Below are 18,743 nucleotides of genomic sequence, written 5' to 3' on the forward strand. Positions count from 1 at the left end.
TTTTGTTTCAGTGCCGGTCCAATGAGGGGTGCAGGAGGCATCTCGGAGCACAGGAAAAGGCGAAGAAAAGTGGTCTTCCCGGTGGTGGGACTCTGCCTACTCCTCTATGCAGCGACCCATCTCGTTCACAAAGTCACCTCGATCAGTAGGCTGGACAACGCTGTGCGGACCCGCCGTGCAACAGCAGTACCCGGTCAGTTCCACTCGTTGCCCCCCCCTCGTTGCCCCCCCCTCGTTGCCCCCCCCTCGTTGCCCCCCCCCCTCGTTGCCCCCCCCCTCGTTGCCCCCCCCCCCCCCCTCGTTGCCCCCCCCCTCGTTGCCCCCCCCCCCTCGTTGCCCCCACTCATTCAGCTCCAGTACAACTGTAACGAGTTCTGGCGACGCCCAATGTTTGTCTTGATAATTATCCGCCTCAATTGCAATGTGACGCGCTTTCCTCCCCAATTTTACGCAGATAACATGACCAACTGTGTGAAGTCTCCTTCGTCTGAGTTCCCCGGGGGGACGTTCACGCTGGAAGAGAGGAGAGAAGGAGGTGTGATCATCCACTTTCTGGTCATTCTCTACATGTTGTTGGCCATAGACATGGTCTGTGAAGAATACTTCCTCCCCTCCCTGGAGGTGATCAGTGAACGTAAGTGTGAAGTCAGGATGGAACCCGGGTCTCTGGTGTTGTGGCAGCAGCTCTACCTGCTGCACCACTGTGCCGCCCAAAATAGGCTTCCAGTGCCAAGTCAACACACATCAACTCCTGACAGGAGAGGATAGACTTGTCTGGAGTAGATTTTCAAATGCCAGTGGCTGGCTAAAACCAGTGCAGAAACAAAATGCCTACTAATTTCAATGAAATAAACAGCTACAGGGAGAAAAAAATCAAATTAATAGATTACCTTAATTTTTAAATTAATTAAGTTTAGTTCAGTCTGAAGAAGGGTCTCGACCTGAAACGTCACCCATTCCTTCTCTCCTGAGATGCTGCCTGACCTGCTGAGTTACTCCAGCATTTTGTGAATAAACACCTTTGATTTGTACCAGCATCTGCAGTTATTTTCTTATACTAGTTTAGTTCAATGCTTTTAATTGCTTAAATGGCCCTTTTAAGTGGTTTTAATATTTGAAACTTAATTGGTCTTTTTTGTAAAGCTTTTGAATTAAGAAACATTCAGATGTCCATGACAGCCAGCAAAACCTGTGTGGCTTTGCCGGCTCTCAGTTCTGTCAGCTGATCTATAGAAGGGTCTTGTTCAAACCCTGCCACAAGATGCATTGCATCACTCAAGACCATGCCACCTTAACTGTCTTGGCCATCTACGATAAGGATGGCATTTAATAGCAAATCGGTATTCATCTTGCACAGTGGAGTTGCTGACTTACATCCTGACTACGGGTGCTGTCTGTATGGAGTTTGTACGTTCTCCCCGTGACCTGAGTGGGTTTTCTCCGAGATCTTCGGTTCCCTCCCACATTCCAAAGACGTAGAGATTTGAAGGATAATTGGCTTCAGTAAAATTGTAAATTGTCCATAGTGTGTAGGATAGTGCTGGTAGTGTATGGGATGATCGCTAATCGTCTAGGACTGGGCCGAAGGGCCTGTGTCCATGCTGGATCTCTAAACTCAACTAAAAGTATTGGGAGTTGCACGAATGTTCGGTCTATGCGGATTCCCTACGTCAGCTTGATTATGAGGAATGCCACTGGCAGCAATCTCTGCTCCGTGTGTCCGGTTAAAGCATCTCTGATCAGCGGAGTAAGTCTCTCTTTTGAATTTGTGCTGAATAGTGTGTAATTATTAAGTTGTTTTTCAAAAATTATAAACCTCTAATCGAATGATTTCTTTTAAATAACTTTCAATCATTTAAGATTTTCACATCACCATGGAGTTGAATGCTCAACAGTTTAACTTTTTATTATATCATGCATATTTTTGTTTGTGGCTTCAGGGGATAGAATGCCTTATATCTTGTGAAGAAAAAATTCAATGTAGTGTTTGTTCTTTTTTTCCTCTATGTCGAACTAGCATGGCATTTTCATTTGGCCGGAATTTTCTTCTTTAGAGTATTTGTAATTGGTGTTTGAGCTCCTCAAGCAACCAAGCAGAATCCAATAAAGAAATATTTAACTGGATTTCTGAAATAATTCGTGTGCAATTACTGCAGATTCTCGAAGCTGAGTTGAATTTGAAATGGCACTTTTGCCTTGATTGGAAGGGTGCATCATTTTTATTCTCGTGCAAGTGAAGTCCGGGCTTGGGGCGGCCACTTCAAGAGAGAGCTGGATAGAGCTCTTAAGGATAGCGGAGTCAGGGGGTATGGGGAGAAGGCAGGAACGGGGTACTGATTGAGAATGATCAGCCATGATCACATTGAATGGCGGTGCTGGCTCGAAGGGCTGAATGGCCTCCTCCTGCACCTATTGTCTATTCATGATGCTTTAGACTGTGGAGATGCAGCATGAAAACATGCCCTTCAGCCCACCGAGTCCACGCCGACCAAACGATCACCCCGTTCAACTACCCACCAAACTCGGGACAGTTTACCATTTACAGAATTAACCTACAAACCTGCAAGCCTTTGGAGTGTGGAAGGAAACCGGAGCACCCAGAGAAAGCCCATGTGGTCACGGGGAGAACGTGCAAAGTCCATACAGACAGCACCCCTGGTCAGTATTGAACCCAGGTCTCTGGCGTTGTAAGGCAGCAACTCTACCGCTGCGCCACCCTTTCTGACCTTTGATTGCAAGGCAATCGAAAGCCAAGTTCATCAAGTGCAGAGGGCCTGCTGTATATTATACTCGTTTATTGTATCCTTTCAGTGTAACATCTTGCAGCAAGCTTCAGTTCAACAATGCAGAATGCTTTGAATTCTGATCATAAAATAGTATTTGTAATTGTAGGTCTTGGCGTCTCCCAAGATGTTGCCGGGGCGACGTTTATGGCAGCTGGAAGCTCTGCACCTGAATTGGTCACATCCTTTCTGGGTAAGAATAATTATCAACCTTGTTTTTAAATATTTGAGTTCCTATTCGAATGAACTTTTTAAAAAAAAACCCAAGTCGTTCCAAATGTATTAATTTGCCACTTCCGTCAGTCAGCGTTTTGGGGATTTCAATGTTAACAGAATACCTTGATTTTTTTAATATAATGAATGAGTATCAATTTTATATTTAAAGGATTCGGAGGAATGTTTTAAAGAAACTTTAATTCCATTTGTGTGAAATTGATTGTTCTTCCAGAAATTCAGGTGCCCTGGAGGTACCTGGTGACCATTCTGGTGGTTTGCCTGCTGTGCCATGTGGGCCTTGGTTACAAAAGTGTGTTTGCCTTTTCGTTTCAAAATGTGCTTTAGTTCAGTTTCAAGATACAGTGCAGAAACAGGCCCTTCGGCCCACCGAGTCTGCGCCGACCAACAATCCCCGCACATTAACACTATCCTACACACACCAGGGACTAGTTACACATACACCAAGCCAATTAACCTACAAACCTTTACGTCTTTGGTGTGTGGGAGGAAACCGAAGATCTTGGAGAAAACTCACATGGTCACGGGGAGAACGTACAAACTCCGTACAGACAGCACCCGTAGTCGGGATCGGACCCTTGCAAGCGCTGTAAGGCAGCAGCTCTACCACTGTGCCACCGTGCCGCCGTCCTTCTGGGCTCAGGAGATAGACAATAGGCGCAGGAGGAGGCCCTTCGAGATAGCACCACCATTCAACGTGATCATGGCTGATCATTCTCAATCAGTACCCCGTTCCTGCCTTATCCCCATACCCCCTGACTCCGCTATCCTTAAGAGTTCTATCTAGCTCTCTGAATACATTCAGAGAATTGGCCTCCACTGCCTTCTGAGGCAGAGAATTCCACAGATTCACAACTCTCTGACTGAAAAAGTTTTTCCTCACCTCAGTTCTAAGTGGCCTACCCCTTATTCTTAAACTGTGGCCCCTTGTTCTGGACTCCCCCAACATTGGGAACATGTTTCCAGCCTCTAACATGTCCAACCCCTTAATAATCTTATACGTTTTGATAAGATCTCCTCTCATCCTTCTAAATTCCAGTGTATACAATCCTAGTCGCTCCAGTCTTTCAACATATGACAGTCCCGCCATTCTGGGAATTAACCTAGTAAACCTGCGCTGCACGCCCTCAATCAGATCAGCCAGAGACCTGCATGGGAATGGTGACTGGGCATCCGACACTTGTGTTGTTGACGTTGTAGGGGGAGGGAAGCAGGGATGGTCCAGCAGGGGAGAGTTGGATGCCTTGGAGCTGAATGATCGGGTGGAGTGGGAGAACCAAATAAGAGAGGGATTGGGAGTCCATAATTCAATGACATCTAGGTTAGGTGAAATTCTTTGTTATTGCATACAATACACAAAGTACGTAGAGTCACCATGTATCTGGCACTGACAAAGTTACTAAAGTACTAATGAGAACATGGATTGGGTTCCAGCACAATGTTCCAAAAGGAACACTGCGTGGATAGTGATGTCATTGTCTTAAGTGCTACCATAGGAATTGCATTGTGGGAAAACAATGATGCGAAATGACCTGGAAATTGGTGCTGTTTGGTTTTCTGATGGAGTGAACCACATGTTCAACTGTATAAAGTTAAATAGAAACTATTGCAGCATTGAGTTTCCAGCAAAATGGGTTTTATATCCTGGAACTCGTTCTGTGAAGGTGTCAACAATTGTCGTTGGACGAAATAAGTAAATGTCTCAAATTCATGCCACATTTTAATGCTTTATTTATGAACATTGTTTAAAACAATCTTGAACACTTGCATTTGGGTTGTGTGGAATTTATTTTAGTTTTAGTTAAACTCTGTATATTAAGAGGATACCAAGTTGGACAATGTTACTGTCTGATCTCATTCTTTGTTCATAGGTGTCTTTGTGACCAAGGGAGATATTGGAATTAGTACTATAGTTGGGTCTGCTGTCTTCAATTTGCTTGGTATCTGTGCTGCCTGTGGACTGTTGACCACAATGGTATGTAAGTAGAACAATGTCACTGTTAATGAAGAGGTGAATTTCAAATATTATCTTGTCAACATTTGAAGATCCCCGTGTCCGTATTATCAATAATTACTTGTCTAGTGATATTAATGTAGCAAATGTGCCATGAAATTATAAGGATCATTTTTAATCAATTTGACAAACTTGAGGTGGGTTAAAGCCAAAAATCTGACATTTGGTCAGTTTTTGGGTTTCAAAGTTTGTACCAAAAGCAGACCAAATGTCAGATCTTTGGCTTTAACCCACCTCAAGTTGTCAAATTGATAAGTTATAACTTATAAATAGTGTAAGAAAATAACTGCAGATGCTGGTACAAATCGAAGGTATTTATTCACAAAATGCTGGAGTAACTCAGCAGGTCAGGCAGCATCTCAGGAGAGAAGGAATGGGTGACGTTTCGGGTCGAAACCCTTCAGATGGGTTTCGACCCAAAACGTCACCCATTCCTTCTCTCCTGAGATGCTGCCTGACCTGCTGAGTTGCTCCAGCATTTTGTGAATAAATAACATAACTAAATAAACTTGGGGATAAATGGCAGGAATCATTTATTTGGTAAGGCTGGGGATTAGATTGGAGGGGTGAGATCATAAGGGATTAGAAATCAAAGGTGAAAATTTTAAAATAGAATTGCTGATTTGACCAGAAGCCATTGTAGGTGAGTAGATTAGAGATACAGCATGGAAAATGGCCCTGCAGCCACCAAATGCATGCCCATCATCAATCACCTGTACACTAGTTCAATCCAACACACTAGGGACAATTTACAGAGACCACTTAACCTACAAACCTGCACGTCTTTGGGATGTGGGAGGAAACTGGAACACCCAGAGAAAACACATACCAAACGTCATAATTTTTCAAGTATAATTTTCTCTTCAGCTTCTGCTCGTGTTGAATAAAACCCTGACATGGAAAGGATGTGGTATTATTAATAACAGATTTGTTAAATCTTGACAGCACTGGGCCTCTGCTTGCTGAAGTTTAGAAGGTTAAGGGGGGACCTCATTGAAACTTAAAGAATAATGAAAGGCATAGATGGAGTGGATGAGGAGAGGATGTTTCCACTGGTGGGAGAGTCTAGGACCAGAGGTCATTGCCTCAGAATTAAAGGGTGCTCTTTCAGAAAGGCGAGGAGGAACCTTTTTAGTCAGAGGGTAGTTAATCTGTGGAAGTCATTGTCACAGAGGGTTGTGGAGGCCAAGTCAGTGGATATTTTAAAAGCAGAGATAGACAAATTCTCAATTAGAACAGGTGTCAATGGTTATGGGGAGGGGGCAGTATAACTTGTGAACTTGTGAACTGTTACCCATTCCAAAACGAAGAAGTCCTTCATCAGTGTGGACCTGACATGTTAAGGATCAATGACCATGTAACTTTGTAAACTTTTCCAGGTTTGCCAGTTGACTTGCTGGCCATTGTTCAGAGATTGTACAGCCTATGCCATCAGTGTTGCAGCATTAATTGCCATTATCTTTGATAACAGGATTTACTGGTAAGACTCAACTTATTATTAAAACATAAAATGTAATTTTTCCACTTAAATCGTTCAGCATGTAGTTGTAATTCTCAGCTGTACATACAAACAGACCACACAAAAGTCACTCATTTTTGTTTACTCAATCAACCAACTTGACGTCAGCTGCCTTCATCCCAGGACCCCTCTGGTGAAGCGCGCATTCGTCAGCTGGGGATGGCACAGTGGTGCAGCGATAGAATTGCTGCCTTACAGCACCAATGACCCGTGTTCCATCCTGACTCCCTCTGTACGGAGTTTGTACATTCTCCTTGTGGGTTTCCTCCGGGTGTTTCGGTTTTCCCCCACTTGCAAAGACATGCAGGTTTGACGGTTAATTGGCTTTAAATTACCGCTAGTGTGTAGGCTAGAACTAGTGTACAGGTGAGCCTTGGGTCATCGTGGAGTCAGTGGGCCGAAAGGCCTGTTTCCATGCTGTATAGTTTTTTTTTTAAATGTCCCACTTCTATTCGGCCCATTTCCATCGACAGGAATTTGCTTCTCCTTTCATCCTTCTGGAAGGTTTTAATTTTGAGTACTAATACAAATGGGATCACATTGTTGGCCAGTGTAATAAAAATCGAACAACCACTGCACAAGCCGAATTAACTTCATCATTGACCATCGTACTGATAACAGTGCTCGAGTTGGTTGGTGTGCTAATTTGAAGGTTGTCCATTCTGCTATTTTTTTAAGGTACGAGTCTGCTTCTCTATTGTTGATCTACATAGCGTATGTCGTGGTTATGTACTTTGACAGTAACCTGAACAAGTACATAACAAAGAAGTTGAGCCCGTGCTGTACTTGTCTGACACAAGCAATGGAAGATGGTATGGAGAACGATGCATTAATAGACTGGCAGGGGGAAAACAGACCGTTGATATATCGCCGTTCCCGATCGGACAGTGGAATCTTTCGTGATGATTCTGACTATTCCCAACATTCCCTCAGTTTACACGGGCTGTCGGAGATTACTGAAGGTAAAGTTGGAGTGAGCCAATTGAATGAATTGGTACTTGAACATGTCAATATTTCTACTTGGACACAAAACATTCATCTAGAAAAGCAAGATATTTATGTTGGTCAATGCAACCTGTAGTGCTTGGTGTCAGTTTAAAGCTTTCCACAAAGGAATGAATCGCATTAAATATGGGTTCAAATATCTATTCACAATCCATGTTTAATCCCCTAGCTCCCCATCTACCCAATGATTTACCCACATATTTCACAATTTAACTACTTTTGATACCGATGCCCAAAGTGCATCAGCACCATGATTGCCAAATACAGGTGAATTATATTCAGCCCCTTGAGCTAGTTCTGCTATTTCGGCATGATTTAAAAAAAATATCAACCTGTATTGCTTTCATTCTTTTCAGAAAAAACATCTTCCAACCAAAGCTATTTAGCTCAATTTCCCAACACATTTGTTGAAAGTGAGCCACCCTGGAACAATGATTCTGAAAATATAGGAAAGTGAATTATTTCACCCGTTCTTAAGGAGATATTTGGGATTGAACATTTTACTATTCCTTACACACAGTCATTCAGCGTGGAAACAGGCCCCTCTGTTCAACTCCCCCATGCTGACCAAGATGCCCTTTGTCCCATTTGCCCACACAAGGGGCTGAATATAATTTGCCTGTATTTGGAAATCGTTTATCAATGGAAAGTCTGCACCAAAAACTGTTTCTCGTGTTCTCACCAAGTACTGACATGCCTAAATATCGGGAGCATTTTGTGGTTTAGGTTTTACCACCTTTGTACACATTTTTTAAACATTAAAAAAATCGAGGCCTGACTGGTACAGGAGGTTGGGGAATCGACAGCAACAATGGGTTCCACAGTGCTATTACCATCTGATTGTATTTTTGTTGATGCAATTAAATTATTTAATCAAGTTCTGCAATAAAAAATAAAAAATGCTGGAAACACTCATGAGGTTGAGGAGGTTGGGGATATGACCGTAGGAAGGGAATGGGCAAAGTTTTAGGTCCGAGACCCTTCATTGATGTTGTCTAACCTGAGCGTTGCCAGCTTTTTGTTTTTATTTCAATTACTCACAACTGTAGTTTTATGTTTTACTTGGATAACCAAGCTTGTTTTTGTCGGCACAGATCCAGCAAGCGTGTTTGCAATGCCTGAATCGGATGTTAAACGAGTTGTCTGGGTACTCTCTCTTCCCATCACCACACTACTCTTCATAACCACCCCAGACTGTCGGAGGCCCCAGTGGAGAAAATGGTTCCTGCTAACCTTTTTCATGTGTGCCACATGGATATCTGGATTCACATATGTATTGGTTTGGATGGTAACTATTGTAGGTAAGAATCTGGTAACTATGCTCTATTTGGATTCACATATGTATTGGTTTGGATGGTAACTATTGTGGGTAAGAATCTGGTAACTATGCTCTGGAATTGTTTTTATAAATGAATGTAAAAGGTTCACTTTCAATGTTTTCCGTACAAAAGGCACCCACACCTAGACTCCCCCCCCACCCCCACTAAACTAATCAATTTTACTAAAATAACTAATAAATGCAAAATGGCTCCTACACCAATTATTCTGATCAGTCTGAGCTAATTCAAAGTAAACAGTCAGAAGAAGGGTCCCGACCTGAAATGTCACCTATCCAATTTCTCCGAAGATGCTGCTTGATCCGTTAAGTTCCTGTAGCACTTTTGTGTCTATCTTCAGTTTTACTAAAACCCATTAAGCAAACTGATATTATCAGTTAAGGACACAAAATGCTGGAGTAACTCAGCAGGTTTTGTCGTTTTGTGTATTAACCAGTATCTGCAATTCTTTGTTTCTAATATTAAGTGTGGTTGCCAATTGGTACCGATTGTGTTCTTTTGACGAAGTCGAGCATCGAGTTGCAAAGGGCTGTGCGGAGATCCAGTTCATTGAGCTTGGTTACAAGTTTGGAGGGTGGTTTGCATCAGCATAGGAGTGCCTCAAGGCTGTGTGCTCAGTCACCTGCTCCTCTCTACACCCATGACTTTGCAGAAAGTTAGTTCCAACTCCATCTTTATATTTGACGACAATACCACTGTTGTGGGGCAAATTACAGATAATGATGAGTCTGAGTACAGGAGGGTGATTATCAACAGATTGAATGGTGTCAGAATAGCAACCTTACTCTCAACATCAGTAAAACAATGGATCTGATTGTTGACTTTAGAAAACTAAGGCTGAGGATCCACAAACCTGTCTTCATCGATGGGTCAGAGGTGGAGAGACTCAACAACTTTGAGTTCCTGGGCGTGCATATCTCCAGACTAGAAGTGCATGCAATACTCCAAATGTCATGGAACAACAGTTGGGTCCACTGTTGTTTGTCATTTACATTAATGATCTGGATGATGGTGTGGCAAATTGGATTAGTAAATATGCAGATGATACTAAGATAGGTGGTGTAGTTAATAATGAAGTAGAGTTTCAAAGTCTACAGAGAGACTTGGGCCTTTTGGAAGGGTGGGCTGAAAGATGGCAGATGGAGTTTAATGCTGATAAGTGTGAGGTGCTGCATTTTGGTAGGACAAATCAAAATAGGACGTACAGGGTAAATGGTAGGGAATTGAGGAATGCAGTGGAACAGAGGGATCTGGGAATAACTGTGCATTGTTCCCTGAAGGTGGAATCTCATGTGGATAGGGTGGTGAAGAAGGCGTTTGGTATGCTTGCCTTTATAAATCAGAGCATCGAATATAGAAGTTGGGATGTAATGTTAAAATTGTACAGGGCATTGGTGAGGCCGAATCTGGAGTATGGTGTGCAGTTCTGGTCGCCAAATTATAGGAAGGATGTCGACAAAATGGAGAGGGTACAGAGGAGATTTACTAGAATGTTGCCTGGGTTTCAGCACTTAAGCTACAGAGAGAGGTTGAACAGGTTGGGTCTTTATTCTTTGGAGCGTAGAAGGTTGAGGGGGGACTTGATAGAGGTTTTTAAAATTTTAAGAGGGACGGACAGAGTTGACGTGGGTAGGCTTTTCCCTTTGAGAGTGGGGAAGATTCCAACAAGGGGACATAGCTTCAGAATTGAGGGACAAAAGTTTAGGGGTAACATGAGGGGTAACTTCTTTACTCAGAGGGTGGTGGCTGTATGGAATGGGCTTCTGGTGGAAGTGGTGGAGGCAGGCTCGATTTTATTATTTAAGAGTAAATTGGATAGGTATATGGATAAGAGGGGATTAGAGGGTTATGGTCTGAGAGCAGGTAGATGAGACTAGGTCAGAGAGAGTGGTCGGCGTGGACTGGTAGGGCCAAACGGGCCTGTTTCCGTGCTGTAGTTGTTATATGGTTATATGGTTAAAGTCCTATAAACCTGCAACATGACTTCCTGACGCTCAACCGCAATGCCCGTCCTATGAATGCTCCCTTCACCACTGTGTCTACTCATGTTGCTACTCTCAGGGAGCTATGGACTTGGTCCCTATGATCTTTCTGTACATCAATGCTGTTAAGAGTCTTGCAATTAACTGTGTACTTTCCCTTCGCACGCTACCTACTTGACTGCATAAATTGTAAAGGTATGTCTTGCAGTCTCTAAAATAGCACTTTGTTACAAGGTAGCATCATTTTATACAGTCATACTATTAACAGAATGCTGTGACAGTGCAGTTCACTCTCGGCCAATCTAACGTTGTTCAATTCATTCAGGAGAAACTCTGGATATTCCTGAGACAGTGATGGGTCTAACATTGCTGGCAGCAGGCACCAGCATTCCAGACGCAGTGGTCAGTGTGCTTGTTACCAGAGAAGGTATGGATGTATTTAAAATGGAAAATGTAACACCAACCTTATTTGACAGGACCCTGGTTCGCACAACTCTTAAGCCTGCCATGTTCACTGAAATGTTGTGTAACATTTTGAAAGTGAAGATTCTATTGGAGTATCGGTAACATCCAATAGTCAGGAAAACACCAGTTCCATAAGGCCAGATTAATGGAGTTTTACTGCGCCATAAAAACTTGTCAGCAATGCGTAAGCAGCTTATTAAACTAAAGCTAGTCACGAATGTCCTTCAATTAAGCAAATTTAGTTTATTGTTGTTGCTTCATTCAGTTTGTGGCTTCAACCGCACAGCTGATTTTTTTACTGTCCTGTAGATGGCCCAAAAAGCCACCAACTTTATGGTTTATGGTTGAGCAATAAATGACATCCTGCCTGTGAATTCAATACCCATGAATGAATTAAAACAGTGCAAAAGCTTGGATGTGATGTTTGAGGTTTAATGAGTGCTGTCTGCATCATCGACATGGACTAATGTTGTTCAGCTACAGGTAACATTCTAAGCCATCGTTCACTGCCTTCAGTTATCCAGTCTTTCCTACAGATGATGTGCATAAGATAGTTATTCTCAAATCTCGTTTGATGTCATCTACACATCGTGCAAAGCTAAAACACTAAGACGTTTTTAAAAAAGAGCAATTACTATAAAAAATTGGTTTCCCGGGCATGGGAAAGGTGGGAATCTAGTTTACAGTCAGCAAATTTAATAGTTTAAATTGCTTTAGCAAATAGGTGAAAGTACTTTAGCAGTATTATTTCCCACCAAATACTAGTTTGCTGAATAGCCATGCATGTACAAATAATGAACTTATTAACACAGATGCAGAAATGTTCCATACATCCAAAAACATACAAATAACACTAAATCAGAATTCCTGAGAGCATTTTTTGTAGATCATGAATGTTTCTTGTTAAAGCATAATAGCTTAAATTTTAAATATTCACGTGATGTCACCTTCACAACACAAAGGAAAGCTATGAGAAGAGTGGAGGGAAATTAAATACAATCACAAGTCCACCTTGCACCTCACAGATTTCCTCTTGGTCTACATACCAACTGGATTTATTTTTTAAAATACAGACATTTGGGAATAATAAATTGAAGATCAGCAAGTTTATTTATTTTGTTGCTTGGTTGCTTTTTAAAAAAAGATTCATCAGGCTGCTGCCTACTTAATGCAACTCAGTGGTCTGGATTATTAATCACTGTTCTGCAGAACTTCATAGAATACAAAAGGCTTAACCTGCAGCACCATCTCTAGATTCTTAATTCTTACCTGAATTCTACATCAATTCCTCCCACTTCCCTGATATTGGAGAGGAGGGGTGGGGGAACTCCTGGAATTCTGCACGTTCTACAAGGATTGCAAGAATGTTCACATGTCACAGAGTCAACCCAGTGTTCTGGGGCCAACATCATGAATACAGTTTAAGAAACATCAATGCTTAAACTTCAGAAAATATATATTTAAGTCACTGAAAGGATTTCTGCAGTTTCATTTTGTCAAAAGAGCTTTCCATATGTTCAGAAATTATGGTCTTAAAATCTATCATACATGTTGAATGGCACAATTTAAGTGCCAACTGTGATTATCTCCTCCGCTCACCAGCCAGCCATTTTGAATTGCATCATTCGCATCCGACTTGACCAAGTCAAGCATCTTAGCCATAATAATCACCAACACTCACCTCTGCCCAGTTACTACATAACCCAGTCACTTCTCCAACCTTCAAATGATCTTTGTCTATGTACGCACTGAAAAAATACCTGTTTCCATTCTATCTAGCATAACTTCTGATCCTCTAATCCTTTAAAATCCATCCTTGTTCAAATCTAATACCCAACTTCTTCCTTCATTCAAACCCTTCAACCCTCCTCATCCTCAAAATTCAAGTACGTTGTGCATTTCTTGCACATGCTCCTTTTCCCCAGCCAAATTTGCTGTCTCGCTGTCCCCCATATCCTCAACACTTTGATTGAAAACATATTAAAAGACTTACTAAACTTCTTTCTGCCCATTTACACACATTTTGTGAAGTTGCACACGCAACACTGAGACTGGAAATGTATTAGTGCATTCACTATAATGAATACAATTTCTTCCTGCTTATCCTCAGGTAAAGGAAATATGGCTATGTCGAACATTGTGGGCTCCAATGTATTTGATCTGCTCTGCTTAGGTGCACCGTGGTTTATTAAGACAGTATTTGTTGACTTATCGCCCGTAGAAGTGAACAGCAGCGGCCTGACGTACACAACAGCCTCTCTCCTCCTCTCCATCGTCTTCATATTTGCAGCTATTCATATTAATGGATGGAAACTGGATAAGAAACTTGGAGTAGCATGCCTGTTAGCCTATTTAGTTTTTCTCGTTATTTCAGTTCTAAATGGACTCGGAATATTCGGCGACGTTCTTGCGAGGACATGCAATTAGCCGAGCTACAAATCCAGGCACAATTGTGAACGGTGTCAACCAAAACTGAAGCTTCCCAGACCATTCCCTTACCCCATTATCTGGACATGGATCAGGCCAAGAAATTGGGAAGAGTCCTGATGCAGGGTCTTGACATACTGTTGACCTCTGCAGATACTGTCTGTCCTGCTGAATTCCTCCAGCAGTTTGCATTTTTTCCCCATCTTTCAAGTAACTGGGGATTGGTTTCCTGGGCCAAGACTGCTTACTGGACCAGGATCAAGAAGAACAGATGAGAAACGTTTGTAATGTACAAGTCTCGAGAATTACATTCCATGTTCCCTTAGCAATACAATGAGTGCTTTGTTGTCACATGTGCAAAACAGTGAAATTTTCTGTCGCCAAATTTGGCGCCATTTCCAAAGTCTGGTCCACGCGCAAGCCCCTGGATTGTTCAGAGTATCGATGTTCCTCCTCACCTAGCCACGCTCATGTCCTGGGGACATCGCCCACAGCCGACCAAGGTTGCAGGAGGTAAGACCCCGGTTCACTTTCCAACTGGCCTTGCTCCTCGTGACCATCATCGGTGGCTGCTGCTTCTTCGGTACTCCAGTCTTCGGGGACAAGCTCCACGGATTCCCATCCACAGGTCGTGGCCCGCTGGGTCTTCCAAGGCGAGTTCCTGGCCTGCAGCAATGGAGCCAGGTCCTCCGGGTGGTCTCACCACGGTCTGCACCAGGTGAGCTGGGCCTGCTATCAGGTATGGCCACGGCTTGCCCGGCGGGATCCTCTTACCATTGCAGATGTTAACAAAATGGCAATTAACCGCTAGGAAATTGCAGATCTGAGCCTTGGTGAAAGGAGGGTTTTAATTAGTTGAGAAGAAAGATTGAGGGAAGGCAAGTTTTGAGGCGTCGGGTAAAAGACACTTGCCAATGTTGGTGATTTTATAATGAGATCAAAAAGTCGTAAGACATACATACGAATAAGGCAGACAGGGCACAGTATCAAGGGAGGAGAATGGAGTCGGTGGAAAGCAAAAGTTCCTAACATTGTGAAGACCTGGATTATTTAACCTAATTATCCATTTCAAAAGCCAGGATTTAGTGATGGAGTCACACAGCACGGAAAAAGGCTCAGTCCAACTTGTCCATGCTGACCAAGATGCCCCATCTAAGTTAATCCCATTTGCCTCCATTTGGCCCATATCCCTCTACCATGTGCCTGCCTGAGTAGATTTTAAATGCAGTTGAAAGCACCTGCATTTATACCTGCTGTTATTGTACCTGCCTCAAACACCAGTAACTCTAGCATCTCATTCCATATACCCACCATCCTCTGTGCGAAAAAGTTCCTATTAAATCTTTCCCCAATCACCTTAAACCCATGTCCTCTGGTTCTTGATTCCAATACTCTGGGGAAAAGACTGCATTCAGCCTATCCCGCTCACGATTCCCTACACCTTTCTCAATCACCTCACAGCTTCCTGCACCCAAAGAATAAAGTCCGAGCCTGCCGGATCTCTCCCAACAGCTCAGCACCATTAATCTTGGTAACCGTCTCATCTCTGCACTCTTGCCAGCTTATGTCCATCAAGAGATCTTTCTACCACCGTCCGGGGGTGGTGGACTCCCCAGATCTCTGGTCCTATGTCAGATTAGATCTAAGCAAAGCTACAGGAAATATTGAGCTCTGATAATCTGTGGGTTGTTAGTCAATGTCTTTGTTAGTCTATGTTTTTTGTTAAACTAAAGGATAAAATAATCTTTCTGAAAGTCAGGCATTCAATTTTTTTTAACTCAACAGTTTTGATAGTTACCAAAACCAGAGTATGGCTTTGCCAGCACTCGTGTTTTACGGGGAGCTCGGGACCCATCCACTGAACTCCAGGATGCTTCACAATACAATACAATACAATACAATACAATATATCTTTATTGTCATTGTACCCAGGGGTACAACGAGATTGGGAATGCGCCTCCCATACGATGCACTAATTTAGGTAATTTAGACAGCAGCAACCCAACGAAACGAACAGTTGTAACAGTTTTGGACAGGGTAAAGTGCAAGTTGATCTATGCGTTGTGGCCATCCGGTACCAAAATAAGCCCTGCATGTCAGAATAAGGGAAGCTCATGACATCAGTAGTTGCAGGTGATTGGTGTCTATCCCAAAATCAGACCCAATAGCTTTGCAAATAAGTAGGGACTCTGCACAAGGACTTGGACAAGTTAAAAGAGTGGGCTAAGTTGTGGCAAATGGAATACAGTGGAGCAAAGTGCAGAGTCATGTATTTTGGTAGTGGGAATAAAGGCATAGACTATTAACAGGGAAAGGATTCAGAAATCAGAGATGCAAAGGGACTTGGGAGTGCTACCTCAATCAGCAGAACTTTTATTTTAACTCTCACCAGGCTTATTGTGCACTCATTTACATTGGCTCTATGCCCACAAAACCTCATTCAATCCTCATCCAGTTTTGGGAACTTTTTTCCCTTATCACCCTGATCCTGACCATAAACTGTTTCTCTCAGATTGCTTGCGCAAACTTACTTGACTTCCCTTCCAGGAACCACTTTTGGCTGCACAGTGCTTAACCCCCCCCCCAAAAAGCATCTCCAATGGCAAACTTACATTGAACCAAGCTTTGATTCATTGATCTCAACATTTAGTTATGAACCAGCTTGTTGCACGCACTTCATTCCTACGTAGCACCTGGGAATATTGTTTTTTTGTTAAATGCACTTGTTTCCAGTTCACAGGCTTTCTCTGGCCAAATGGACATTTTTTAAAAAACCAATTTCAGCAATAGGTGTTTTGGTAGGAATATGCAGACATGATATATAAATGTATTACAAAACTGCCTAGTCATCTGCATGGTTAAAATTACTGTATCAGTGCCGGCAATAGCTTATAGCACAGATAGTCAACTGATTTCATTTTCTGCTTTCTCAAAGGTTTTCAGTCAACAACTGTGAATTATGACTCAAACCACAAAGATACTTTATATGGGAACTGTACAAGTTTAATTTTTTGTGGGCAGAGCAAAATATTGAACTACTAATTTGAATTCCTATCAGCTTAATATGTATGCGCTACCTTGTGTATGAATGCAAAATGTTTGCTATGATCAATTTAAATTGAAATATCATTGAGTCATTTAATTGAAACATTCTAATATATTATCAAAGTAAAAGCCATTAGTACACAAGGAGTTGGTCAGGTTATTTATTCTACATTTATCCCCAGCTTACAGCTTGAACACCCTTGGTTATGTAACATGTTTGAAACGGTATTAAAAAAAATTAAAAGCACTTACCCGCTATGTTCGTATCCTTCAAATACAAGCACCATTCACAGAATGAGCAGAAAATTGTCCCTCAGCTTTATTGTTGGGATAATTGGTTTAATGCATTTGGCACAACAGATTAGAAGAATCAAAAGTGAAATTAGACCACGTGCTCTGCACAAGTGACCCCGAATTTAAAACGTTAATGTGGACAAGTTTATTAAGGTAAGGAAGCTTACTTTTAATTAGTAATTGGAAGTGTACTACTGTTATATCTTTCGTGGAACTAAGCTTGGCACTGTATTTGAGAAATAAGGCAACAAATTCAAAGTGACCAATTTTTCCTGGAAGCAAACAAGCAACAGGGCAAAATTAGTTTATTGATTACCCGTTCTACTTTAATTCCTAAATTAGTCACTGAAGGGCTCCAAATAGTTTTGTGCGCTTAAACAGTAAACTCTTATACTGCCATTATTACATACATTTTTATTAAAAATGCACTAATCCCACCCAATTCAATCGAATGCAACTTCCCAATGTACTTATCCAGTCAATACAGGTTTAAGCACGCAACATTGACCATTGAATGTGCATTGCAAATTTGCGAGATTAAGTAAAAAATTCTTTAGAATTAAATTTTCAGTGGCTTTAAGTACAAGATGACTACATTCTCGTTGAGTAATACTTAAGACGTCAAAAAGTTTTGGCCAAAACCAAAGCAACTATCAACGAAGATTTTGACACTGCAACAATGTAAAAATTCAAAGTGTGTAAAAAGATACTGCATATGCTGGTATATACCAAAGATCGACACAAAGTGCTGGAGCAACTCAGCATCTCTGGAGAAAAAGAATGGGTGGCATTTCGAGCTTCTTCATACCCCTTCTGTCTGAAGGCAGATCCCGACCTGAAACATCAAGCATCTTCTTTATCCAGAGATGCTGCCTAACCCACTGAGTTACTCCAGCACTTTGTGTCCAGCTTCTAAAAAATTCAAAGTATCTGGTATTCAGTTTGATGAGCACCAGATTATAATCACTGGGTTTTAGGGGAACAGTAAATATAGAGTACAGACCATTGGCACAATTAAATCCAGTCACATTTTGCACAGAACTGAATTGAGACCTGGCGCTTCCCGAACAAAGAGCTTTACACTTCGAGGGAAATGTATATAAGCTTTGCACACCTTTCTTCAAGTGGAGATTTTTCTAATAAATCTCGATTCTTTTCATTATTTTAAAAATTCAGGTAAGTTTTGACACCATTTTATTGAAAAATGTATCCATTCAAACAGAAGTGACCAAATGTGTCAACTAAATTATTCTATACATATAAAAAATAAGTCCAAGAACAGAAATTACATCAACATACAACAGTCAATATCTAATTTGAGCTGGCAATCTTTAAAATTACATTATAGTTCACATAACATAACAGCGGTTGGAAATTACTTCAGTACAAAAAAAGCAAAATAATAAAGCTAATCAGTCAAGCTGTGTCTTCCTATGCATTGCATAGTCTTCATTCACGCATTGCGATCCATGCGCACATCTATCTCTCTCCCATTAATCTTTGTGCCATTCATCAGTCTGCAGGCTTTTTCTGCTACTTCTGGGCAATCAAACCGCACAGTCCCACACCCCTTGGACTTGCCATTTTCCATTTTTATTTCAGCAAACATTACGTGACCTGAACACACAAAGAAAATTA

General features: G+C 41.8%; 2 protein-coding genes across 2 annotated transcripts in view; one reads left to right on the top strand and one right to left on the bottom strand.

The window, feature by feature from the left end:
* On the top strand, window positions 1-17,031 carry slc24a5 (solute carrier family 24 member 5). Its single transcript, XM_078427525.1, has 9 exons — window positions 1-193; window positions 455-634; window positions 2,893-2,976; window positions 4,889-4,992; window positions 6,411-6,511; window positions 7,229-7,512; window positions 8,650-8,856; window positions 11,200-11,301; window positions 13,450-17,031. Exons 1-9 carry the CDS (start codon window positions 22-24, stop codon window positions 13,764-13,766), a joined length of 1,551 nt encoding a protein of 516 aa, XP_078283651.1. The 5' UTR covers window positions 1-21; the 3' UTR covers window positions 13,767-17,031.
* The window catches only part of myef2 (myelin expression factor 2), a 27,047-nt gene continuing 25,272 nt past the window's right edge, over window positions 16,969-18,743 (bottom strand). The window contains exon 18 of the mRNA XM_078427527.1: window positions 16,969-18,722. Within this exon, the coding sequence (XP_078283653.1) occupies window positions 18,559-18,722 (164 nt within the window). The 3' untranslated portion in view covers window positions 16,969-18,558. The remainder of the gene's footprint in view (window positions 18,723-18,743) is intronic.

This window comes from Rhinoraja longicauda, chromosome 33, assembly GCF_053455715.1.
Source record: "Rhinoraja longicauda isolate Sanriku21f chromosome 33, sRhiLon1.1, whole genome shotgun sequence".
Classification (NCBI taxonomy): Eukaryota; Metazoa; Chordata; class Chondrichthyes; order Rajiformes; family Arhynchobatidae; genus Rhinoraja; species Rhinoraja longicauda.

What these genes read in the sequence shown, in the direction of transcription:
- slc24a5 (XM_078427525.1), top strand. Translation starts at nt 22, where the DNA reads ATGAGGGGTGCAGGAGGCATCTCGGAGCACAGGAAAAGGCGAAGAAAA. An exon ending in CCGTGCAACAGCAGTACCCG is followed by an intron (nt 194 to 454) that starts GTCAGTTCCACT and finishes AATTTTACGCAG; the next exon opens with ATAACATGACCAACTGTGTG. An exon ending in GCTGTCGGAGATTACTGAAG is followed by an intron (nt 7,513 to 8,649) that starts GTAAAGTTGGAG and finishes TTGTCGGCACAG; the next exon opens with ATCCAGCAAGCGTGTTTGCA.